At 42.1% G+C, this 25,356-nt stretch overlaps 2 protein-coding genes across 2 annotated transcripts in view; one reads left to right on the top strand and one right to left on the bottom strand.

Moving 5' to 3' along the window:
* The first annotated feature begins 844 nt into the window (after positions 1 to 844).
* On the top strand, positions 845 to 11,706 carry MFSD4B (major facilitator superfamily domain containing 4B). The gene is made up of 4 exons (XM_036380754.2): positions 845 to 1,234; positions 1,321 to 1,489; positions 3,919 to 4,035; positions 6,557 to 11,706. Exons 1-4 carry the CDS (start codon positions 845 to 847, stop codon positions 7,789 to 7,791), a joined length of 1,911 nt encoding a protein of 636 aa, XP_036236647.1. The 3' UTR covers positions 7,792 to 11,706.
* A 224-nt stretch (positions 11,707 to 11,930) lies between these two features.
* REV3L (REV3 like, DNA directed polymerase zeta catalytic subunit) overlaps positions 11,931 to 25,356 on the bottom strand; it is a 114,097-nt gene continuing 100,671 nt past the window's right edge. Inside the window, exons 23-32 of the mRNA XM_036380225.1 lie at positions 24,902 to 25,146; positions 23,815 to 23,923; positions 22,764 to 22,970; positions 22,017 to 22,126; positions 20,904 to 21,018; positions 19,351 to 19,488; positions 18,352 to 18,542; positions 17,042 to 17,288; positions 15,435 to 15,644; positions 11,931 to 13,105 (exon numbers count right to left, since the gene is read on the bottom strand). Of these exons, the coding sequence (XP_036236118.1) occupies positions 12,965 to 13,105; positions 15,435 to 15,644; positions 17,042 to 17,288; positions 18,352 to 18,542; positions 19,351 to 19,488; positions 20,904 to 21,018; positions 22,017 to 22,126; positions 22,764 to 22,970; positions 23,815 to 23,923; positions 24,902 to 25,146 (1,713 nt within the window). The 3' untranslated portion in view covers positions 11,931 to 12,964. The remainder of the gene's footprint in view (positions 13,106 to 15,434; positions 15,645 to 17,041; positions 17,289 to 18,351; positions 18,543 to 19,350; positions 19,489 to 20,903; positions 21,019 to 22,016; positions 22,127 to 22,763; positions 22,971 to 23,814; positions 23,924 to 24,901; positions 25,147 to 25,356) is intronic.

Here is a 25,356-nt window from a genome sequence, read left to right as displayed (position 1 = left end):
ACTACTATTATTTTATAGTTGAAATTATTATTTTATCTGGAATTGTCTCTATTGCTGGCCGTATGAACAGCTCAGCAGTTTTCTGTAGATACCTCACGGTGCAGACTCTGCACTCCTCCGAAGGTAGAACGTGGGAACGATCAGGTTTAGATATTATCTGGCAGTGTTACTTGTAGCGAGCAGCCACTCTTTTTTTTTTTTTTCTTTTTTTTTTAATGCCTCAATGAATTTTTTTTTTTTTTAATGCACCCAGGCTATCCCGAACAGGAAGAGACTTGCAACATGCTTGCAAGTGCCAGGAGAAACGGGAATGGGTTGCCCATCGCTGTCCATGCACTGCTGTATCCCAGCATCTACTTGTTAGGAACAACTCGCAAAACAAAGCAGTGCGGTTTGGAATTATCTCTCGAGTTGTTTGTTTGTGACACTTAAATTTACCAAGTGCGGTGAAACTCAGGGCCTTTCTTGGAGGGAGCAGCAGCTCAGTGCCAGACAGGGAGCACGCACTGAGACCTGTTGCACAGTCTCCGAGCTGCTCCACGTGAGCGGTAGGAATTGATGCAGTTTTAATGCTTCAAACTTTAAATACCAGGCATGTGTTAATAGCAGACTGAGCAGCTTTCTCTCTCTCTTGAGAAGCTTTATCACGGTGCCATAACACGGTCCTTGTGGAAGGCAAAGACCTGCACGCCTGCCGTGTGTGCAGTTTATGATCGGTTGATTGAAAGGTCGAGTGCAGTTTGAGTGATAACACAGATTAAAAATAAATGCTGGTTTATAAGGGCACTTCCTCGGGCACCGTGGCACAAACTTCCAGCGGGGTGGAGTGTCAGCTGCCCCGGCGATGTCGCTCCCCAGCGCCGAGCCCTGCTCCCCGGAGGAGCCCCCGGCGGAGGAGGACGCGGCGCTGCCGCCCCCCGGCTCCGATCCCGGCTCCGATCCCGCCGCTGCCCCCGCTCCTCCTCCCGCTCCTCCCGGCGCCGTGCGCGGGGCGGAGCCACCGGGGCCGCTCTCCTCGGGCCCGGAGCGGCCCTCGGAGCCGGCGGCCGGAGCCATGGCCGAGGCCGACCGGGAGCTGCGCGTCCCCTTCATCGAGTCGGAGGAGACCGAGAATGAGCCGGAGGCGGCGGCGGCGGGGGCGGCCGGGGGCGGATGGCGCTGCGGGCGCTGCGCGGACGGGGCCGCGCTGCGCTGGTGCATCTCCGGGACGCTCTGCGCCTCCTTCCTGGGGCTGGTGAGTGAATGAGTGAGCGAGGGCGGCCCCGGGGCTGCGGGGGCGCTGCGGACCCTCCCGAGGTGACCCCGCACTCTCCCCTGCAGGGGATGAGCATCGCCGTGCTGGGTCCCACCTTCCCCACCCTCGCCGCCAATGTCGGCAAGAACGTCAGCGACATCTACTACATCTTCGTGGGCCGGTCCTTGGGCTCCCTGGGCGGGTCGGTGCTCGGCGGGGTGCTCCTCGACTGCATGAACGCCACTCTGCTGCTCGGTGAGTGCTGCCCCGCCCTCCCGGACACTGTCCGGGGCAACTTCTGCTTGTCGGCAGCGAGCGCAGCCCCAGGGGGAGATGCGGTGCCGAGCCCCGGGAGCGGGAGGGTCCGTGGGATGTGGTGCTGTTTCCCCAGATGCCCGCGGCTGTCGCCATGTGTCCCTGCCTGGCTGGTGGCACCGCCAGTGCCGGGCAGCGCCGCGCTGCAGCATCGCTGCCAGAGCCCGGGCCCGCCGGGCACGGCCGAGCGGGAACTGGGATCGAACGGACAAAGTCTGCACGGATCGACCAATGCTCTGAAAAGAACAACCGGGCTGTTTTTAGTTTGCATCGAGTAATGGGTACAGTGTAGGTGCTCTTGAAGCATCACAGGCTTCTGTAGCGACACCGTACAACGCGTGGAACAGGAAGCTGTGTTCGGGCTGCCGTGTGTGCAGCTGAAACCTCCAGCAGTTCTATGGGATGAGCTTCCTTTTTCCTTAGCACTCATCAGTCACGATCAGCTTCGTTTTCGTGCACTGGACGAAAGCCTGCGGCCTTTGATGGAGGGCTGTAGCCAAATTTTAACTTATTTACAGTGGGAAACATTAATTACTGTTTGTAATGGTGGAAACATTTAAACTGTAGGTACCACAGCTGCCGACTGTAACAGTTTTCTGGACTTATGGAAACTTGCTGCTGTAGGAGCCCAGGACGGGCTTTGTCCAGGCAGAGCGAGGCTGCTCAGCCAGCAGGGATCCAGGAGCCACACTCGGCACCCAGAAAGGAGGGGCTCCTTTTAGAGTTGTGTCTCATTCCCACACCAAAAATAGTGGAAGCCCTGTCTTTTTTACTTTCAAGTGCCTTTCTGCTCAAAATTAGGGATTAAAATGTGTACCAGGGCTCACTCTTCTCCTTAGTTCAGGGAACTGTGCCTCCCATAAGGAGCATGCTGTAATCATATGGTCAGTTCAGATAAGATCCCTTTTCCCATTGCTAGTGTAGTTGTGGGGTGGGTTTCCTTTAACCTCCCCCTTGTGCACCTGACCAAGTCAGACTTTGCCTCCTGTAATGGAATCAGTGCAGACACCTGTAGAAACCTAGGTTAACTTGAAATAGTTTAGTATTTCCTTCTTTCCCTGAGGATAGCTGTCTGTTAACAATGCTTGGGAAATGATGGGTCTCCTAATCCTTTCCAGTTTGGTAGTGCTTACGGCAAGACCATGATTTGAACTACTGAACCTGTTCTCATTTTTATCATCTTAGGGCTGCCTGTAAGAAATTTTGGCTTGTGTAGTTTTGCCTCCCATCTTTCAACTGCTGGAACTCTGCTACAGAGAAAAACTCTATACAGAGGAAAAATTGAAAACGTCATCTGTGTTTGTCAAGGAAATTTTTAAGTGCTAACTATCAGGCATAGAGCTGAAGTGGACAATTGAGCCCTTGCTGAGAAGTTACTTTGCAGGTTTGACTGTGGCACCTGAGGAGTTGCACTTAGTATTCCCAATCTCTGGTGTTTGCTTCATGCAGCTCAGCATGCACACCACCTTCAAAAATGTTTTGAGGCATGTATTCCAAGTATCCTGCTAGGTGTCTAGGGTTCTGGGCATTGTTGCTGTTTTTTTTTTTTGGAATCAACCTAAATTCTTAAATACATTGGCCCCATTGATGTTTTAAGTATCTGCTGCATCTATGATCATGTATTGATTTTAAAAATAATAGAGACAGTTGAACTGGTACAAGCTTTCTAAGAACCTAATATTTTCTGTTCAAGATATTTATTGCAGGTTGTTTTATTATGGAGGCAATTATAAGCATAGAATGTTGTAAGTGTAGCCAATAGTGGCAAAGTAATTACAGGTAATGAATTGCTGCAAAATTTATTTATGAGAAATGTTGTAGTTCTGTCTAAAACCCCAGAAATCCCTTGGAATACATCCCTTATGTGAGAACAAAATAGAAATAAAAGTCAGCATCTTTATATGAAGATCACTTGGTGGGCAAGATGCAATTACTTTAAAGGATTTTTAAGAGTTTAGTTATTTGGGTTCTTTTAAAAATGGAGCCAAATTAAATGTTGTGCAGTTCTCAGAGGACAGGCTTGACACTGCTCAAACCCATGGTTTACTGGTTTCACACTGAAGTCACTTTCTAAATCAGAAGTTTGCAGAAGACTTCTTAGTGTCCTAGCTGGAGCTACTCCTCTCTTTGCTTTAGCCAGAGAAGTTTGTCATGCAAGGTTTGATGAAATTCCTTCTTTTTCCAACTAAAAAGTGATCTGTTCAACTTTCTAGCTGCTATCGTGGATTGAGGTATTTACATTGCATCATTTATTAGGATTATCTGTAACTTTAAGAACCTTTAATTTATTTGTATTTCTTCTTCTTCTGTGTTATTTAAATGGAAGCTGTAGTATGAGAGTGTTTTGTTTTGTTTTTTAACCTTTGCAGCCTTCTCCATGCTTGGAACAGCAGCTGGTCTTTATGTGATACCCTGGTGTAACCAATCCCTGCTATTGACCATCTTGATGTCAGTTATTGGAGGTTCCATGGGAATTCTGGACACAGGTAGGGGACCCTGTGCTCTAACAGTTCTTTCAGCAAAGGAATTGGAAACTTCAAGCATACCAAAACAGTTGCTGGTTTTTCTTGTGATGCATCTTGAATGAAAAGAGGGGAACTGTTTTACCTGGTTGTGGTTCTTGGATTAGTTTGGTCCTGAGGCTTCCAGTGTTTGTGTGTGTGTGTGAGACAGACCTTCCTTTAGGGATTGGGGAGTAGGGTATCTCTCAATTCCTGGAGAAGATCAGTTTGCATTTGCATTTCAGTGGGCCATTACAGGCATTGCTCTTTAAGCAATGTTTTCTTTAAATTGCTCATTTGCAGGAAGCTGGTGAGGACATGGTTCATTAGCATTAGCTGGGCCTAAGCTACTCCTGGGCAAAGCCTTGGCATTTAGAGATTCTTACAGCTGCTGTTGGCAGAGCTGCAGGTGGGAGTTCACAGCACCACGGTGCCCATCTCCCTGAATTAAGGGATGCTGTCCACCTTTGGCCAGCCATCCTTAGATGGCTGGGAGTACAAATTTGTTCTGTCCCCAGATTCTTAGTCTGTGGCATGTGCATACTGCAAATGGCCTGGGCAAAAAAATCCCAAACCCAGCACTTTTGCTGGACAGCTGTTCAAACCCTGTTTCTTTGCAGAGGATTATTAGTGGAGGAAGATGATCTCGGGGATCTTTTCCAGCCTAAATGATTCCATGTTCCTGAGATGTGTTGGTGAAGTTGCAGAGCAAGTGCAGGTGTGCTCAGAAAGGTCAGTTGTGCTGGAGGTGTGACAAATGAACTCCCACAAAAGGAGTCCCTGGGCAGGCTTGGACAGGGCAGCTCAGGCTTTAGCAGGCAGTTTGCATCAGGAGGCAAGGCCACAGCAGAGGGTTTGGGCACGCTTAGAGAGGCCTGGGAAATGCTGGCACGCTTGCACATGGAGATTAGGAAATGCCCAAAGGTGCAGAGTCAGCAGAGTGCTCTGGCATTGCTGCAGCACGTGGTGGTGAGGCAAGAGCAGGCAGCCCCTCCTGGCACCTCTCCAGTGATGTCCCAGCAGCTGTGCTGGCTCTGCTGCCCTACTGCAGGAGCCTGGGGAGGCTTACTAACCAGCAAGGCACTACAGCAGCTGCTTGATCACCTTCAGGGCAGGGTTATTTCCGAGAAAGAGCTGACTCATGTGTTAGCTTAGCCATCCAAGCAGCTCTGGAAGCATCCCAGCCAGGGCCTGGCTAGGGTGGCTTGGCTGGTTGGCAACAAAGAGGAACGATGGCTGCACATGAGAAGTGTCTGCCTGAATTCTGTGGGGCTTGGGGGGGCTCTGCTAAGATGTACAAAGAGCACAGCACAGGATCCAGTAGTGAAGAGATGGTTTTGCACAGCACAGGTTGTGTTAATAAACAGTGCAGAGCTGTATTTGCTGCCTCTGGTAAGATTGTTATACATGGCACTTGGTTTAAAAATTCTTTGGATGGAAAAATCTTGTCAGCCAATGGTAAAAATACCTTCAGTGGGTGTACTGCTTGGATCAGACCTCAGAGCCAGGGAGACTCCTCATGCTGAGCAGGAATAGCAGAAGAAACTCACAGTAAGGCAGTAAAGCAAAGCTGAATTGGTTTGGAAGAGTGCTGAGTGACATGGGCTGCTGTACTGCAGCACAGGAATTTGATTACTGTTTTGTTTTCCTGCATTCTTCTGAGGGACTACTTCAAAATACCTCTCTGAGATCTCATTTCCTACCACTATTGTTGATCTGATGGTGTTGTAGTTTGGTGTTTACAGCAGTTCTGTTTCTGGAAAGTCATTTGAACACAGTGGGGTGCTGGGCCCAGCCCATCAGTAGCAAGTGAATTGTTGTTTTTCCTGGGATGTTGTTTAATGAATTTTAAATGTTGTTTTTGTTCCTCTGATTCTTAGCATTGGGCATTGTTGCTTTTGATACTTAGAGAAATGAGGAGCAGTTAAATTTCCCTTTAAAAAAGGCTGAAAAATGCTGCAAATTGTCAAGGAGGGTAATTAGAACCATAGAATCATAGGGTTCCTAAGTGGGAAAATACCCTTAAGGTCATTGGGTCCAACCCTTAACCCAGCACTGCTGAGTCCAGCCCTAAACCATGTTATTAATGCCACATCCACATGTCTTTAAATACCTCCAGGGATGGTGACTTAACTGGGCACTACTTTCCTGGGCAGCCTGTTCTAATGCTTAACAACCCTTTCCCATGAAAAAATTTTTCCTAACACCCCATCTAAACCTCCCCTGGCACAGTTATGTCTGTCCATTGCTGCTGGATTAAGCCACTGTGTGTGACTCTTTGTTTTGACTGCTCTGAATATCCTCCTAAAGCTCAAGTAATCACATGGATTTAAGGCAGAGTTTCAGTAAACTGCTGTTTTATACATTGTATTTGCTAAACCTGGCATTATTGTACATTGAATTAACAATATATGTTATGGTTTGTTTTGTTTTGTTGTTTTTTTATTTTCTTTTAAACAATATCTGGTCTCAGACTAAAATGAATGTTTTTCTCTCTGATCTGCAGGTGGCAATGTACTGGCACTGTACACCTGGGGATCAGAGGCTGGGCCACACTTGCAGGCTTTGCACTTCAGTTTTGCTGCTGGTGCATTTCTGGCTCCTATGGTGGCTCAAATGGACTTGGGGAGTTCTAAATCTGAGGAACTTGCAGGGGCTGAAAAGACAAACCAGTCTGTCCTCAAGTCTGTGCCGACAGCATCGGCTGCATCAACTACACCAGCACCGAATGACCATCGCAGTGAGAGCTTTTTGTGGTCCTATATTTTCATAGGGACCTATATTCTCTTAGTTTCCATCTTCTTTTTTGTTTTGTTTTCAAAGAGCAGCTCAGCTAAAGACAAATCAAAGGCTTCTGCGCAGAAGGACAGGCTTGCCAAATACCACTGGCCTCTCGTTGGTCTCCTGTTCGTGTTCTTCTTGTTCTACGTGGGAGCTGAGGTCACTTATGGCTCCTATGTATACACTCATGCAATGGTCTTTGCTGAGATGAAGGAGAGCGAAGCAGCCGCCCTGAATTCCGTCTTCTGGGGCGCGTTTGCCATGTGCAGAGGCGCGGCGATATTCGGCGCTGCTTTCCTGTCCCCTGCCACCATGATCGTCATGAGCCTCCTGTGCTCTGCTGCCTCCTCCATCGCCCTGGCCTTCTTCTCCCACTTCCGGGCCGCGCTGTGGGTGGGCAGCGCCGTGTACGGGGCGTCCATGGCCACCATCTTCCCCAGCGGCATCGCCTGGATCGAGCAGTACACGGTGGTGGAAGGGAAAACGGCTTCTCTGTTCGTGGTGGGCGCGGCGCTGGGCGAGATGTGCATCCCCGTGGCGGTGGGCTACCTCCAAGGCAGGTACCACCACGTTCCTGTGGTCATGTACACTGCCTTTGTCACCTCCGTGGTGACAGTGCTGCTCTTCCCCGCCATGTACAAACTGGCCAACTGGCCCCAGCAGCGTGACTCGCAAGAAGCGAGTGACAGGGAGACCCGGAAAACTCTGCTCTCGAACTCCAGGCTCACTGAGGATGACGAGGAGGAGGAGCACGTGAGAGAGTGGAATGATGCAGACTTTGAGGTCGTAGAAATGAACGATGAGCTCAAAAACTCTCTGATGGACACCTCCCACAGGATACCAGGGGACTCTCCAGCTGTCCAGCCCCATCTGGACAATGCATTGGGTGATCCTCCAGTGGTTGCTGATGGTTTCCCTGGGAGACAAAATGGGAGTATTGACTGGGAGAAGAGTGAATAGAGTCAAAACTGACTTTTTTTTTTTAAATGGAAATGCAATTGAATTGTAGCTGTTGTCAAGTGGTTCGGGAATCCTTTCATAGTGGTGCAGAGCTCAGCATGTTCATTTTCCCAGTCCTTTCTCCTCTTTCATTTTCAGCCTGTGGGGATATGTCTTGGAGTGGGAAAGTCCTCAGTGATGTGAAAGGGGCAACATGATAAATGTTTGGCTATGCCAAAACTGTTAAAATGTAAAAGATGTTTTCTAAATATGAGGCATGAATCCAAGGAAGAGATGCTGTAATAACTGGGAAAGAAGGGGACTGCTCAGACTACTCAGTTTTTTGAGGTGAGTGAAGGGTGCAGGTCTGAGATGCTCTGTCACAAAATGGTTTCGTGAGAGAGGAGGGACATCTGTTACCAGTAATGCTGAACTTTCTTACCTTGTGAAGGAGGAATGCTTCTACTGTGTCTGAAGGTTGTATGTGATCAAATCAGTTAAAATTTCTGGTGGTGCCCAGGAGCTGTAAATTGAATAACCTGTGGCAAACTACAGGAATTTTTGGTGCTGAGACAAAGACAAAAAACCCCTGGGAAATGCTGACATATTTCCATGTGGAGATTAGGAAATGCCCAAAAGTACATTTCTTAGGAGTGAAACCATGCCTTTGGGTCACTAAAAAGCAGTTTATGAGAAAGGGCACAAAATGGGCCATTGTTTATCTGCTCAAATGCATAACTCCAACCTATTAAACCGTGGCAACAAATCTAAATAATTGAAAGAATTTCTAATTTTAATTATGGCACTACCACTGAAATAAAAAAATGTACACAGAAGATGATAAAATTATCACGTAATCTTTGAATGGTTTGAGTTGGAAGGGACCTTTAAAGATCATCCAGTTCCAACCTGCTGCTGTGGCAGGGACACCGTCCACTGGAACAGGTTGCTCAGAACTCTATCCAGACTGGCCTTGAAAACTTCCAGGGCTGGAGCATCCACAATTTCTCAGGGCAACCTGCTTCAGTGCCTCACCACCCTCACAGGAAAGATTTTTTTCCCTGATATCTAATCTAAACCTACTTTCAGTTTGAAGCCATTCCCCCTGTTCTATCCTACAGTACGCTCTTGTAAAAAGTCCCACTCCACCTTTCTTGCTGGCTCCCTTCAGGTAAAAGAGATTGCTTAATAGAGGGTATTTTAAAGCCAGTTGTTAAAGGTTATCACAACTTCTCTGGTTTCCTGTCCCAAGACTTACCAGGGGAATGTGTTACAAGGGAGATTTGAGGAGAGGGAATTATCAATGAGACAATCCTTTCCAGAATGACTACTTGCCCCTGGCCAGCTGGCTTGGTGATATTTGGGTTTTTTCTTTGGGGGATGACATGGAGATGGACTTTCCCTAGAGGAGAAGCAGTGGTTTGGATGTGAAGATTCATTGCTGCTAAGCAGGAAACCCTGGGCAGGTGCAATCATGCCAGGGAGCCCTCCCAGTGAAAGGAAAAAAGTAGCAGTAAATGCAAAATCTGTCTCTGAACAGTAATCTTGCCATTTGTCAGCTTGGAGCTCCAAATCAGTTAAATATTTTTTTAAGTCTGTGTGATAAGAAAGTACTTTGTTTGGGGTTTTTAACTTCGCACTTTTGTTAGTATGTTTCTTGCTAAGAGGTTTCATTTAGTAACACAAGGGCTCTAGGTGTTAGAGAATGTTAGATGTTCCTGGATTTCCAGGTCTGTTTTTGTTCCCTCTCTTTTCCTTCAGCTATGCAACCTAGGCTTGAATGGCTTTTTCTTTTCTTCTGAGAAGTTAATAAGAAGCCAGAATCAACTTGTAGTGAAAGTTTTTTTGTTAATAGCTTGGCATGTTGCAGAGCCTCCCTCTCTTTCTGCTGCTGGCACTTAAATGCCACTGTGTTTTTGACAGATTCCTTCTGTGGCATCTTTTTCCAGTGCAATGCATGAACCTGCACTTTAGAATGCAGCCTTGTTTCACTTGTGGCACGAGGGTTCTGTTTGCTTCCAGGGATGTTCAATGCCAGCCCCAGCCCTGGCCTGGGCACAGCACTGAGTCTGTGTGGCCCTGTGTGCTTTGCTGGTGTGAAGTGAAGCAAACAGTGTGGTAGGCAGAGAGGGGATGGAATGAGGGCACCTGGAGCCTGCATTTCATTGTGTTTCCTCTTCCCCTTTTCCCTCCTGCACACTGTTCTGTGTGTGTGGGAAGTAGGGGGTGTCAGCTGATGGTGAGGAGAAATTTCACTGGTGGAGGGGCAGGGAGAAGGTGCAGGACACCTGCACACAATGAAAGATACAGAAACTGTTCTATGGCAGCTCCCTACTGGACCTGCCATCCCCCAGATTCAGCTGTATTGATGTTGCTATAAAAAAGTTTCCCTATACCCAAGATCATGGTGCCAGAAGAAAATTATTTAAAGAAAGATACTGGGAAACCAGGAAGATTCCAAACTCCCCCAGTTGATATGCTAAGTTTTGATGAAATTCCAGATTGGAATGTCCTACATGTAGGACTGTTCTCAGGGATAGTTTACATGGATAGTTTATATCGTTTGCATAATCAAGTACTAAAAAACCCCAGAAAATGAAATCAAAGCTGCACTGGGAAATATGCTGTAATCTCTTAGAAGCTTATCCTACTGCATCTATACAGACACTTATTTGTGTTTCTGACCAGCGTTGTCCCAGCAAATGTAAAAATATTGCACAAAACAAAGATTTCTTTTTTTTTCCTGCCTGTATTAATTCCTGTGAGAGTAACTTCAATTCATCCCCATTTCCTCCTTAAAAAGCAGGGGGCCTGTGTAGTAGGAATGGAGCAACAGGCAGGAATGCCAAGGTAAGAGCAGCCTTTTCCCACAAGTAAAGGATCCAAAAAGCAGTGGCTGTAAGACAGTGGAAGCTGAAGAATTATCGATGTAGAATCGCTTTCCACTGAAATTTAGAGTCATCTTAATGAGGACTTGGAGCCTTCAGTGTCTTAGTTCTGGTCTTAAACTTGAACTGGGATAGACAGACAGAAAGTGTTCTCCTTATCCCCTAACCAGCCTGCTTTTAACAGCAGGGGCTGCCCTTGACTGAAAATGAAATGCTTGAAGCAATTCAAGTTTAAAACAAGATCTAGGACATTTCCAAGGATGACTCCAGCTCATACCAATTCTAGGCAGCCTCGATGGCCAAGGCTTAGCTCCTGCTCTTAGATTTTGGTGTTCCTCAAGGCTTGTTTTCAGACAATAAATATTGGTTTTCTCATGTTTAAATTTCCTTTCATTGCTTCCTAGTATCTACAGCTGAAGTAAGGATCTATTTACAATGCAGATCTATTTTAAGTTACAGGTCCTCCAGAAAGCTCAAGTACTTACATGTTGGGGGTTGAAATTACTTGGAGTTACTATATTACATTACTACTGCCCTCCTTATGCTAGAAAAGCCATCCCTCTGTTGAGGACAAGAGCTTTAATCCATGAATTAGATACCTGAATTTGATAAGAATCATATTTTTGTCCACAAACCCAGTAATAGTTTGAAGATGAGTGCTCTGCTCCAGTGTGAAAGGTAACCTCTTGCAGCTAAGTGTCATTTAATACTTTATTTATCCTGAGGCACTGCCAAGTGCTGGACTGTACTACAAGCACTCAGTCCTGGCATTTGCACTTTTATTCTGTACTTGACCAATGCTTGAATGCAAGAGCAGGCAAAGTTTTCTGCCTTGATGTTTTGTTTTTTTAGAGTTACTTTGCATACAAGTGCATCGCAATCTGTGGATTTTCTATTACATGTAATCGTTTTTATTCTGCTTGGTGTGGGTTTTACTGTGTAATGTGACATTTAATAGACTGACTGGTGTCTTGACTGTAATAAATTCTTATCTGGAGAAGGCACTCAGGTTCCTTGATGTAAATAAAGTTTTCTTCTATTTTTCAAACCTTCTCTAGACTTTTAAATTTAAAAATCAGTCTTTGTCTGACTAATGGAGAACTGGAAATGTTTCTCTTCTGGTTTGGGGAAGGCCTCTAAGAACTTCTACCGATGTTTTAGATCCCAAAGTTTAAGCTGGATTCTTAACTTTGATTTGAGCAGTCTTGTTTTACATTATTGTGTGTGCCAGAGACAGAAACAAATTGAGGGTAAATATTAAAAAAACCCAAATCATTTTTTACCATATCATTTTATTCAACTTTAATATGGTTTCCATTATTAACTTCTAAAACAAAATGATTTCCAGTTTAGAAAACAATGCACTGACCACATAATTCCTTTTCCATTTTATACAGTTATACAAATATTCTAAATACACATTTTGTCAAGATGGTGGCAAATAAGATTTAACTGTACAGTACGTAAGGAAAGAAAATATTTTAAGCATATTTAGAAGCAATAGAAATGTCTATACAAAACAAGCAAAAATGGAATAAAATTTTATATTTAAAGTATTGCAACAGTCCCACAGGTTTGTAACAAAAATGTCTTTGCACAGTTCCTCACAATGCCCCATTAATAGCTAAAGCAAGACAGCAATTTTTAGAAAATAATGTTTCAAAATGCTACACATGGTACTACTGCTTGCACAGTCTGATCAAAATAACAATCTACTTGGAATCAAGCAAAACTTAGGAGGAGATATACCAACCAACTTTAAAATTATCTGTATAAAAGTCATTGCACATTATTTTACTCAGTTGTTTGAAAAGTAAAAAAGTGTATTTACAAAATATTTCGCAGACAAAATTATAAAGTGAATGGAGAATATATAAGTAACACGTCTTGATACTGACAGTTCAAGAACACACACGAATGGTTTTATCATTTCAAGAGGTTTTCAGTGCTCCTTCCTCCAGGAAGTAAACTTGACTTCTACTTTGAAATGGATTTACAAGATGTTACACAGAGCTATTTCAACATCAGCATTATAAAACAGTATGTTAGAAACATGAAAGGAAGAAGAAATTTTTACATCTTAAAAAGTGAGCTATTCATAGATCAACAAATGGGTTGGGTAGTTGTTTTTCTTTTTTCAATTTAGTTATGGTAAGCGTTCATTATTCTTCAGACAATAAACCCAACAGTTAAAATGGAAATCCTGGACTAGGTGAGAATTGAAAAAGCACCATGCACAATAGTCTTAGTGTGGTAAACACTGAAGGAAAAAAAAATAGCACCTGGAATCCTGTAACACAGATCATTTAAAACTGGTCAAGCAGCTGGCGGAGATAGGGTGCCTTTGACAGTTCTCTGCTCACTCTGGAGAGCTTGAAAAGCACAGGGCAGTTGAGGGAGACACACGGGATGTGCCGGTCAAAGCAGCCTGTGCAGTTCTTGCATATCTGTATCACATAAGAAAAAGCAAAAACTATTTTAAACACCACAAGTGAGGCACAAACCACTAGGGACTACAAACTCCACAAGCCTGTATCAGCAGAACAGGCACAGCCCTTCTCCCCAGCATGGAGGGACCCACAGCAGCTCCCTTCTCTGCCTCAGCCTCCCAGGCTGCTGCCAGACAGCTCATCTGGCCGCTGGTGGGGGGCTGGCAGCATCATCCACTGAACTGGGCAGACAGCAACAGCACAACTCTACAGCTTGGGTTTCAATCCTGCTACTTAAGTCCTACTTGTGCATGTGGTGGCACTTTTAAAAACAAGGTAAATAAGTTGACTGGGTTTAAGCAGGGCAGTGTGTTCTATTTGTGATAAACTTACTCTGTATGAAAGAACTCTTGTCCTGCAGTTATTCTCTGCAGAGAAAAGGGACTTTAAATAAATAAATTACTAATTTCAGGATAAGCTTTAATTAGAGTTTTACCTAGTCAGAGTCAATCAATCCCAACACTGAAATACACAGGCCATAGAAGTTGCACTGCTCTTCTTGATCAAGGAATTACTTGTTAATGCTGCTTCAAAGTACTTTAATGTGAGATACCTGATGGAATAAAATAGCAGCAGGCAGTTCTTCCAAAGGTAGACACCTTTAGGAAACTAAAGGCCCCTGCTTTGCTCTTATTTTTAACCTTTGCAGCATTTGCCACCTCCAACAGATTTTCTAAAACCTTAGAAATTTGCTTCCAACCACACCTGTGTTTTGTAACATTAAAATGTTACACAGTTTATCCTATCACTTGCATTGCTTAATCAACAAACTGAAATTGTATCCCTTTGCTTTTAAAATTAGTTCTTTTCCTTCTTTTCACCTTCCCTGGTGATGCCAGGCCTGCATCAGCACCAAATCCCTGCAGACTGACAATGGCTGGAGAGGGGCAGCCCCTCCTGGCCAAGTCCCACAGGTGGCATCTCAGAGGATACCAATCCTGTGACCAGAAGGAACAGGATTTAAACAGCTGGTTCCAGCTTTGTAACCCCAGAACTGCATCTATCCCAGTTCTTCTGAAAGAGGCTGTGGCTGGTTTAAATGCAAGGGATCAAACTATGGTACTTGAGACAAGTCCTAAGTTCAATTTGTGTTGAGAGGAGAAGTCTATGGTTTTAACATAGAGCACATAATTTTTGAGTGCAGTTTAAAATAATGTACAGCTCAGTGTTATATCAGTTTTCTGCTGGCTCCAGCATGTTTATAATCTCAAAGGGCTAAAGATTTAAGCTGTGAAGGATATATGAGCCTTCACATTAAAATAAGACAGATGCTCTTACAGAGACATCAAACACTGACTGGGACAGGATCCCAGGCCTTGCTGAGCTGTTGTGTGTTGCAGGGACAAGAGAATGTTCTAATCAAACTCACTGACCCTTCTGTGGGTCTGGACCAGCCTGCCAAGTTCTGCTTTATTTCAGAGCAAGAGCAATGCAAAGAGTTCAAAGTACCTCAGCAAAACATGCAATTCCTCATTTCTGCCATTCACAGTGCAGATAAGGGCAAATATTACAAAATACAACAAGAAGTCCACACCTTAGTAATGAAATATTTATGAAGTGAATTACAGCCCCATGAGAACCTATCAAATCAATGCTTAGATTTGGGAACATTTATATCCCTGACATTCAGACAAGTCTTTAAAATGGTTCACATACTACTGCTAAAAATAAATTTTCACTAAAATATTTATTAATTATAAAATACGACAGTATGAAAATTAGGTGAAGGTATGCATATGTTTCCACAAGGGGAGGCATTGTACTTTGCTGTAATCTATTCATGAGCACAGTCAGCTACCCTCTTAATTGACTTCTAGCTCAAGGGGAAAAAGCAGCTTGGAAAATTCCTATTGAGAGGAAAGGTATCAAGAAAATCCCCAAGCTAAACCACATCCATATACATATAAATAAATAAATTTTCTGACCCAAACATTTTTGTTTCTAGAACATCATCTGTTATTTTAATGCAAAAAAGAGTGAATCTTTTACACTCTCACAGCTCTCTGTCATTATAAAAAGGGACCTACAAACCATATAAGGTACTCTTAAAAATCAGAAGAAAGTGAGAAAAGCCTCTTCTGTTCTGATCCCCTCCTTTGCCTTAGCTTTCCACAAAGCCTAGGAGAGTAACAGCTGCTGTGCTGCCTTCAACAGCAATGGGTAAAGCAAACAATCTGCAGCACATTTAACACCTGGACCATTTCTGTTGGAGTATTCAGTAATGCACTGCTTTGAAATTTCAACCCTGTCTTTTGCTGACAGACATCTGACAATGCTTTAATCATACCTGGACCAGCTGCTCTTGTTTACGCTCCAACTCTCGGATTTCTTGGTTGAGAATCACTGCCACATGCTGGGGCTGGCTTCTGCATTTATTACAGATCCCATACTGGGTCAGTTCATCACACACAGGACAGTGTAAGGTCGTGAAATACTGGGAGATGGTGCCCTTGCGTCCCTCTAGCTCAGTGTGGGCAGCTGAGGCAGCCTTCTGAATCTGTCAAGAAAAATAATTAAGACATAATGAACTTCCAAGAGAGCAGCTTGCCTTATTCCTAGATTACATAGTTGTTTTTTTTTCCAAAGGAGTAAGAAAGAAGTGCAAGATGGCCTGCAGGGCCTGGGTTCTATACACAAATTATATACACAGCACTGCCCTGAAGTGATACACTGAACAGAGCCCTCCCCAACACCTATTTCACAGGGAATCTGTAACCAGAAACATCCTTGGTCACACATCCTTAACTCCTGATCTCACCTCAAACTCTGCCTCCTGCAGCTGATCCTTTTTTAGGTGCTGGTCTGATCCACATCTAAATGTGCCCTGGCTGCAGCTCCAGTGGCTGCTTTCTGGATGCTGCCTGCCCTGGAGTGTCTGTGCCAGGCAGTCCTGAGCACAGCTCTGCCATGGTGCTTTGTAGCTCATGCTGATTTCCTTGGACAAGGCTCCATCACTGGCCCATCTCCCTGGGAAGTTTGTTCTCTGCACTTACTCCTGCTGCTGCATGACTTTTGCTTTGTGCTATTCTTCACTCTCCTGCTGCTCTGCTCCCTGTGACTTCCTCGCTGCTCCTTGGCCTTGCAGAAAGCCAGGGCTCTTTTTATCTTTTTAGAACAGCTTGTTGGAGATACTTAAGGTGACTACCATGGTGCCATTGGAAAGGTAAAGAAAAGAAGAAGAACTGAAGTCAATCAAGGCTGTATTGGGAAATACAGCTATACTGCTATATTGCACTGGGAACATGATGTATTACTATGCTGCTGAAGTCTGTTCTGAGCAGAGTAATCAAACCACACAGATACACTGTCTTTCACCATCCCTTTTTGTCAGGGGAATCACAAACTAAAATCCAGCTATCTAATGCTTCTTTTCCTGCATCCATCTCAATGACTTCTTTAACTTTTAGGGAAGTCATGTTTGGGTATTATTGGCTTTAAATTTCTGGTGATGAAATTTTTCAAGTGTTCCTGCTGCTGGGGCATGCTGCCACCCTTTCTATACAGACAAGAGATGTCAGAACATTTTTGAAAAACAGAAGTTCCAACATCTAATATAGAGAGATTTAAAAAGTGGTATGGCCAAACAGATGCATATACACATACTGCTAAAAATACAGAGTTATGGCAAAATACTATAGAAGGGATCAGGAAACAGAGGATGACTGTGATCAGCCCAGCAGAGAAGGGTTGAAAAAACTTATTTACTATGTGAAAAAAAACCCCACATACAGAAGATCTAAGAATCAGGACTGCATATTTGAGCATCAAACACCGCTTCACAAAATAACCTTTGCTGTTGCCTCCTATCAACCTCATTCCACTGCAAGTCACAGCAAGGCCCACCACTGCAGCCAGATGCACTGCACTTGCTAACTCCTGCTAGAAAACACTCACCCGGGGCAGCTCGTGGTACCAGCTGAAGACGTCTATGCCAATGAGCGAGAAGACCCTGGCCAGGGGGGGCAGGATCTGCTTGGTGATGTAGTAGGTGGCATTGAGCCTCAGGCTGGGGTCCTGCAGCAGCTCCAGGGGCCGGCGGACGAGCTGGATCAGGGGCAGGCCGGGCATGCCGTACACGATGACATAGGGCACGCGCTCCCCCACGCGCGGCTCCGAGCGACGGTCGTAGGCAAGCATTCTCCTGCCAAAACACAGCCTTGAGAATGCATCCAGAGGCACATTCATAGTTACTTCATTTGCCTGTAAGCCTCCCCATCTGACTAGATTAGTTGCTCTCCAGATGGCTGGAGTCAGTGCCTATTGTGAAGCACAGGGCCAAAATGTTTCATTTTTAATTTGTCTTGTGATCGGACCTAAATTGTAGAACCTGGGGCACAAATCCTAAAGACGTGGTCTGTTTCAGGTCACTTGGATTTGCATGCAGACTGTTTTCTAGCTATCACTTCCTTAAAGAAATATTTCAGTAAGGAACAGCCAGGGTACTAAAAAGAGCTCAAGTACAATTTTCTTTCTGGTCAAATTCTGGTCCTTTGCTTTCTGAGACTGCTTGCTCAGTAGAATGATACCTGCTTCAAACTGAATTATCCTTTACTCAGAAAGCAAAGAACAATTCAATTGGAAGTAGATATCAGTTTTGGACTTTGACGTTTTATTACAGAAGCATAGCTTAACTGGAAGACCTTTTTTATTAAGCAAGGTGGCAAAATGTTTCAGCTTACATTATCTACTTTTCTATTACTGATCAAGGATATCAACAGGATGAAATATTAACTTTAGGTAAGGTACTCTATTAAAAATGAAAAACTATGCCTGGTAATGTATTTCACAGCATTAAGAGACATCACTGTCACAATCTGTAACATATCTAATAACTGGGAGTGATGAATAATCTAGGAGAGTCCAGCCCTTGTACAAAACCCAAGCTGTAAGTAACAGAAGTGAACACACTATCACAGTGTCCTGACAAGACTTTCCTCTTGCATGTGTGGCTCTTTCCAGGACCATCTCTTTTCACACACAGAAGAAATTTAGGGACAACTGCTTCAACAGTATTTGAAGAAGACATCTGACTGCTACCTGTAACTTGACAGTACAAAGGTTAAGAGAAAAAATATCCACAATCTGCTATCTAATATGTCAGTACAAAGATCAAGACAAAAAAACCTATGAGCTCCTACCCACAACCTGTCAGCAAAAGGTCAAGATAAGAAATATCTGTGATTAGCACTTCTTGATCTCATTACCTGGTGATTTCCAGAGCAGGTACACAGGCTCCAGGTTTGTATGCTGAGCTCCCTCTGTATTCTTTTGCAAAGATGAAGTCCTGCATGCTGGCTTTTCCCTCCAGTAACTTCATGCATTGATTCTGAACATACTGCTTGATCTGACTTATGTCCCGTGTTTCAAATAGCAGCTTGATAGAACACTCAAGTATCTTTACAACCAAAAGAGAAAGGTGAGAAAAACATATATGTTTGAATAAAAAAGAATTAGTTGCAATTAATTCAGTAAATTATATGAAATACAAATAAATTGTTTAGAAAAAGTATCAGTGGTGAACTAGGATATTGACAGGTGGCAATGTCTTCTAGTCAAAGACCTATTCATAAACACATTACTGGACAACTTTTTCCTCAGTTTGCCACATCTTTCATGACATCATTCCATACTCCAGCACAAAGATTTTTTCAACAATTACAGAAGTTTCCAAAGTATGAGAGAAGATGTTTTTACCCTGCCATCTAAAATATTTTGCCATGACTTTACCCTTCTATGTCATTACCTTTTTTACTGATATAAATTTCTTTTAATTTGGCTAAGGACAAGATTTCCTAATTTCTTTTCAACCTCTCCATACACAGCTTAAAATAAACAGGCAAAAAAAAAGGTATTTTAAGAGAATTCTTAGCTGAACTAGGATTATGTAAGTGAGCTATTTGGAAGACAGATCAGTGTGTCCCACTCATCTGGCAGTAATACTTCCAGCTGAAGTGAACTGGATCAAGAATGGTTTTTGAGAAGGCTTATATGGGCCAAGGGCTTTTTCTGGGATGAAATATAAGCTGTAAAATAAAAATCCTTGTAATGCTGTAAAAGATCTTCAATTTATCTTTCAAATAGCTCACACAAGAAAAACAGATTAAGACAACTCAAAGGACTAGAAACTGTGAGAAAGGACAAATAAAAAATGAAATAACAGAAGATTGTAATTTCATTCAGGAAGAAATCTATGAATAGTTTACCTTGGAAACAGCAGGACAGGAGTCCCTTCGGACTGTCTCTATGCCTTTTGCATCAAATACTGGGTCCTTCTGGTCCAGTGTTTCATACATGTAACCCACATACCTCTTCTTAGTTTGCAGGACACATGGCAAGTAGACCTGGAATGTTTAGAAAGAAGACAGCCCAGTCTGCAATGTGTTTGGAACATAGAGGGTTTCCTAAGGAATACTGTGCTTTGTTGTTTTCTTTGTTGGGGTTTGTTTGTTTGTTTGTCTTTATTTGTTAAATCATTACACCTGATAAAATAGATCAAAGGACTCTTAAGGATGGCTGAGGAAGTTGGGATTCTGTGGTGTTCCATTCTTAAATCACTTTATATTTCATTTAGCTGAAGCACAGATGGAAAGTGACACACAGTATACATTGCTGCAAGTACCTTTACTTTTCTGGATTGCACCTGTCGCCATTTCTAATGTAACTCTATTATCTTTCTTTCTTATAAAGACAATTTCATTTTAAACGTCAGAGAAGAAAATGTTCCCAGCATAAGTAGTGGCTTAGAACTTTCTGTTTTCAGACTTAAGGAGATACCAAAAATCTGCCTGTATCTCCATTTGGAGCAAATATGCTTTTTAAATGCCTGTGCTTGGAGAACAGTTTTCTCAGGAATGGATTTTTAGGGTCATGGTCTCTTTTGCTTGTTTTCTCCAACCTCTTATTTGATTCTTGACTGTGGTAAGCATTCCTTGAATACTTTGAAATGAAAGAATGGAGAACAATTTCTTCTTTGTAGTGTTACTAGAATAACACCACATCTTCCTGACTCTCATGGAAGAGGGAACAGTGAGTTTAGGTTGCCTCAGGCTTACAAATTTTGATTTACCTGGTTGAGTCAGGTATGTACTTTGAAAATATCCAGACCACCTGAACTAATGCTAACTGACTTGAACACCTTGCTAATGACTTTACAGTGACAAACTTGCAGCAAAATCATTAACATATTGCCTTATTCTTCTATAAAAGATTTGTTGTGGTTAATATTTCTTCCAGAAGCCTAATGAATAGATTTTAGTGACTTTTCATTTTACAGGTGTATATATCATGTGGACATATGCTGAAGTGAGTGTGCTAAGGCAGGCTGAAAAATAAACATCAGGCTCGTATTTAATGCACTGGAACTGGGGATGGTGAACGTTTCCTCTGCTAAGTTGCACACATTGATTCAATTGTAGGTATACAATACCAAACTCAGGGAGATATTTCCAAAAACTGATGAGACAGGAATTCAAACTGCCTAATGCTGCCAGCACAACAAGCCACTGATGTGAAATTAGGAATATTTCTCTTTATTGTTCACACTGTAGTGATCCTCTGAAAAGGTCCCTGAGGCATTAAGGAGCTTGCAATATATCTACAGAAACAGCACATGACTTGTTTATCCATAAGTACATTAGGGTTCAGAAAAATCTTTTCTCTTCAACTTCTTTGGGGGCTTTTTTAAATTTGGTTTTTGTTTTATTGTTGTTGGTTTGATAACACCCAACACATTTCAAGCAAAATATTTTCCTTTTACCTTTTCAAACTTCAGTTTAACAGGCTTGGGATTTGTTGCTGTTACAGCTTCAGCAATTTCTTGACCAATCTTAAAAGACTGCTCCTTTGTGGCTCCTTTCAGGAGTACAAACATGCTAGAAGAAATCAGACACAGGAAGTGAATGTAAATCTATTCAACATAGTTCCTGAAAACCATATGCTATATTTTCCTGGTAGCAAGGCAGGGATGTTATTATGAGTTGTATTCCCCTTCTTCAGCTAGAAAAGCCAAAAATCTGAGAAACTTCAGTGTTCAGCAAAGGGGCTAATGAATGCTGTGACTATCTGATGAGGCAGGGAAGGCCTGCTCCCACACACTGCAAAACTGGAGTTCCCAGGGAAGTATTGTAAAGAGCTCTGGTACACTATTTTTTCCCCACTACAGGAAGCAGCAGGTTTTTACTTCCTTTCGCCAACATTTTTTTTAATGAAACCACTATGAATTCAGTATCTTTGAAATGTCAAGTCTTTTATCAGATCTGGCTGAAATCAGTCACTGGATTCCTAAGCTATTAAGAAAGGACAGACAGACAAGCTTTGTTTCCCAATGGCTGAAAAATTATCCAAGTGTGGAACAGAGATGGATATGCCTAGAGCATGGTTATTATTTAGATGAAAGACTGACTGAGAAAATGTATGTCAGGCAGCCTAATAATATCTCTGTATACTCTGGTGGCTGCTTTTGAATTGTATCCACTTCTGAAGCTTAAAACAGTGCCTGCCTCAAGGTGAAATGCCTACTATTATATATACTCTATTTTCAAAAATAAAAATGGCATCAGAAACAGGCACAAAAATAATAATGATTTGGTAAATTAGATTTATATTAATTCACAACTGAAAAATATTTCCCCCCCTCTTTCTGTTCCACATAATTTTCAAAAGAAAGGAAACCTTTAAAGTACTTAAAGAAACCCAAGCAAACTCAGTATTATTCACTTTGCATATTCTGCAAGGCAGTAAGCAACATCCAAAGAAGATCCACACACCCTCTTCAGCATCATAAATTTGCTTTGCTGAGACAAAAGCAAAAATCTATCTGTGAAGAACTATTGTAATTTAAAAACATTTTAAGAAGCAGATCATGAATTACCTGTCTGTATCACCGTATACAACGTGAGCACCCCATTTTTTTGTATCATTCACCAGTTTAATGGCACGCTCCAATGTTTCTCTGGCTTTGTGGACAATGCTGTCTCCAATCTGCAAAGTTAGATTGAAAATCTTTATTCTACTGCTAAACCAAAATACTAGCTCTTGGTAACCACAGTCTAACCATGCTTGATCTTGTTATGGAAATCACTGTATTGAGATGATATATTTTATTTCATGGTTTAAATGCATATAATAAATAAAAAGGTTGCTTAACTTACCCCAAGATAACAAGAATTAAAAGAAAAATTATCAAAAATTATTAAGTATTAAAATAAAGAATAATTTGTTTTAAACTTCTTTTGAAGTTTATAATATATATTAAAAATCTATGGAGCAAGACAAGACTGCTCAGGACTGTTTTCTCTAGTTTTTGGATTCTGCTGATTCCTATGAAAATGAAGAAAAAGCCTCAATGTTTTGTTTTATTTCCACTACTAGAATTGTAATCCAATCTACCTTTGGAAACAGTTCTACAGAAATGCCAACTCCAAATGCTTCTTTACAGGAAGAAGACAACCTTTATATTTTTCTGGAAGATCACAAACAAATCCTATGTTGCTGATTTTCAGTACTACTAATAAAAGCAGCTTTTCTGAAGGTATTTAGTTTGTTTCAAATAATAATATTATGTTATCTGACTAGTGTCTTTCCAACATTTTTATACATCTTTCCCCACAACCCTTACCTCAGTGCATGGCATTCTTCCAGAAAAATTAGCAGCAGTATAGCCAAAAGTAAAATTAGCTATATATTTAAGACCCAACTGACGAGCTTCAAGCATTCGAGTCACAGCCTTGTCATGCTTATAAGCCTTCATTGACTGTTTCACCATTATCCTGGTCTTCAAGATTTCTTCTAGCATCCTTGGCAGCACACCCTTTCTTACTGAAGGCTGCCATAAAGGGAACAAAGAAAACCATGGTATTAGAAAGCCCTACAGAAACAGTTAAGAGTAAACTCAAACCCCAGAACTGTTAGTTAACCACTGATAGGAAGACAAATTAACTAGCAAGATGCCCCAGTTTGGCTTTTCTCACAAACATTACAAGGAACCTAGAATACAGGCAAAGCTCTTAAGGACAGAACAAATAGCTTTTTGTTCTTTGTGATCATCAGCCCTGCTGATACAATGTTTAGATAACCTTATTAACTAAAATGGGACTTCAATATTCAGCTGTTAATTCTCAAAGTATTAAATGATGAAGGAACATATCTTTTAAAAATTCTGCAAATATTCTTTACTTAAAGTTTTTGTTTTACATTAAATACAGGTATGCTGGTGATTGCCTAAATATTTTTAACAGCTCCAGGCCATATTCATTACACATCAGCCAGCAGGACACATTACAAAATGAGAACAATGGAAAGCAAGTCAGGGACCCTCATTTCCCAAATCATTACTCTTTTTCTAAGAAAGCATTCTGCTATACAGGCAGGAGAAAAATGAATTGTTACACACAGATAATTACTGTTTGATCCCCAAACTGCACAAGTAAAATACAGTTTAATTATAGATGAAATAAGCCTTCAGTATAAAGGAAAGCATAAAGACATTTTACTTCCTGAGATGCCAGAAGTTCAGCACTGACAAATAGCAAAAGCATTGTGAAATGAGAGAATGAACCTCCCCTTTCTGTCAGCTCTTAATGCAGCAAAATATAAACTACAATATCAATTTGATCTTAAGTGAGCCAACAGGCAGTGAAAATGCTGTCACAGGGCACTAATATCATTACCTTGACAAAAGCTACTCCACTGGGTGACACTGTGATATCATGTCTAATCTGGTAGAGTAAGTCAGGAGGTACTCTCAGAGATGTACAGCCAAATTTGAATGCATCATACCTAATAAAGAGAAAATTTAAACACGAAGACCATTCATTTACAGACTAATCAAGTGAAAACATCAGCTCACATTAAAATGCTAATAATGCCAGCAAGGACAGAATAAACTCAAGTATAAACAAACACAACATAATTTCAAATTTCTTAGCTACATACAGAAGGTTCTAGGAACAAAGTAGTAATAAACAGCTAAATCCAACACATGCATAATTTATAAATACCGCTCTGTGTTATGAATAATTACCAAATACTGAGTTAGTGGAGGTATGTACTAATCCCCTATGGAAACCATCCATGTTTACCAAGTACCACACTGCAGTTTCTTCCTACGAATTCAGAATTTCAAATCAAGAACTTGGAAACCTGATGGTGACACCTAGCAATTATTGCACGCATCTTTCCATTCTTCCAAATACTGTTTTATAGAGGTAATTATAATGAGCAGTGAGATCTTTCTCCAATTAATGGAGTAACTGTTAAGCTCAATAAAAGATAAGATGCTACAAAGAATAATTCAATTTTACCTTTTAATTTTTAGTAATTAGAACCAGAGTGAACTACAAGTGATACACAAACAATCCTAATTCATTAAGCAATAACCCCAGTCTAGTTTTGAAGACAGATGGTGGATTTACAGTAATTTTGACTTGTTGTGAAGTAATATTAAAAACCAGCACCACCACCACAATAATCAAAGAGGTGTATATACATACATGCACAGAGTTGTTTCCAGGGGTTTTTAAGAGAACAGTCTAATTCTATATTTAATTAGAAATACATATAGATTTGTATATGTATGTGTATAACATGTGCACACACCCACATGGCAGATTTTTATCATCTGTACTGTATAACAGAAAATGGTGCTATTCATACGTGCCCATTGTTTCCAATGGCAACCAGGGGTTCTCAGTACTTAAGAAAAGACACTCAAGTATCTACAGAATCAAAGATCCTGAGGAAAGAGTAACAACTTACTTTCCTAAGTTCTCAACATGTCCCAGGCAGGTAGAATAGCAGTAGTTGTATGCTATGACAATGGAAGGATACAAGGACTGGAAATCCAGGACAAGAACAGCGTTGCTGTAGAAGCGGGATTCAGGCTCCATGATCAAGGGAACACATTGTGGGGCTTTCATCTGAGCTCGCTGCTGGACACTGGGAGTCACAGCAATGTAGTTCATGGGCTTTGCAATGCGCAGCATCACCGACTCCACACGGTACTGCAAATCAGTTTGGATAGAACCATTGGCATCAAAAGGGCAGAACAAACCTGTATTAACTAGTGCAAACACACTTGCATTTCCTGAATTTAAAGTACAAATAACTACTTTTCCAAAATAAACAGCCATGCTCTTAAGGTATATTTTAATTGTATTTTATATCACTAGATCATCTTTAGGTGCCTTCCAACCCTAACCGTTCTATGGTTC

This window comes from Molothrus ater, chromosome 3 (genome assembly GCF_012460135.2).
Source record: "Molothrus ater isolate BHLD 08-10-18 breed brown headed cowbird chromosome 3, BPBGC_Mater_1.1, whole genome shotgun sequence".
NCBI classification, from domain to species: domain Eukaryota; kingdom Metazoa; phylum Chordata; class Aves; order Passeriformes; family Icteridae; genus Molothrus; species Molothrus ater.
Note: the sequence above shows the minus strand (reverse complement) of the source record. Positions and strands in the feature narration are given on the sequence as shown.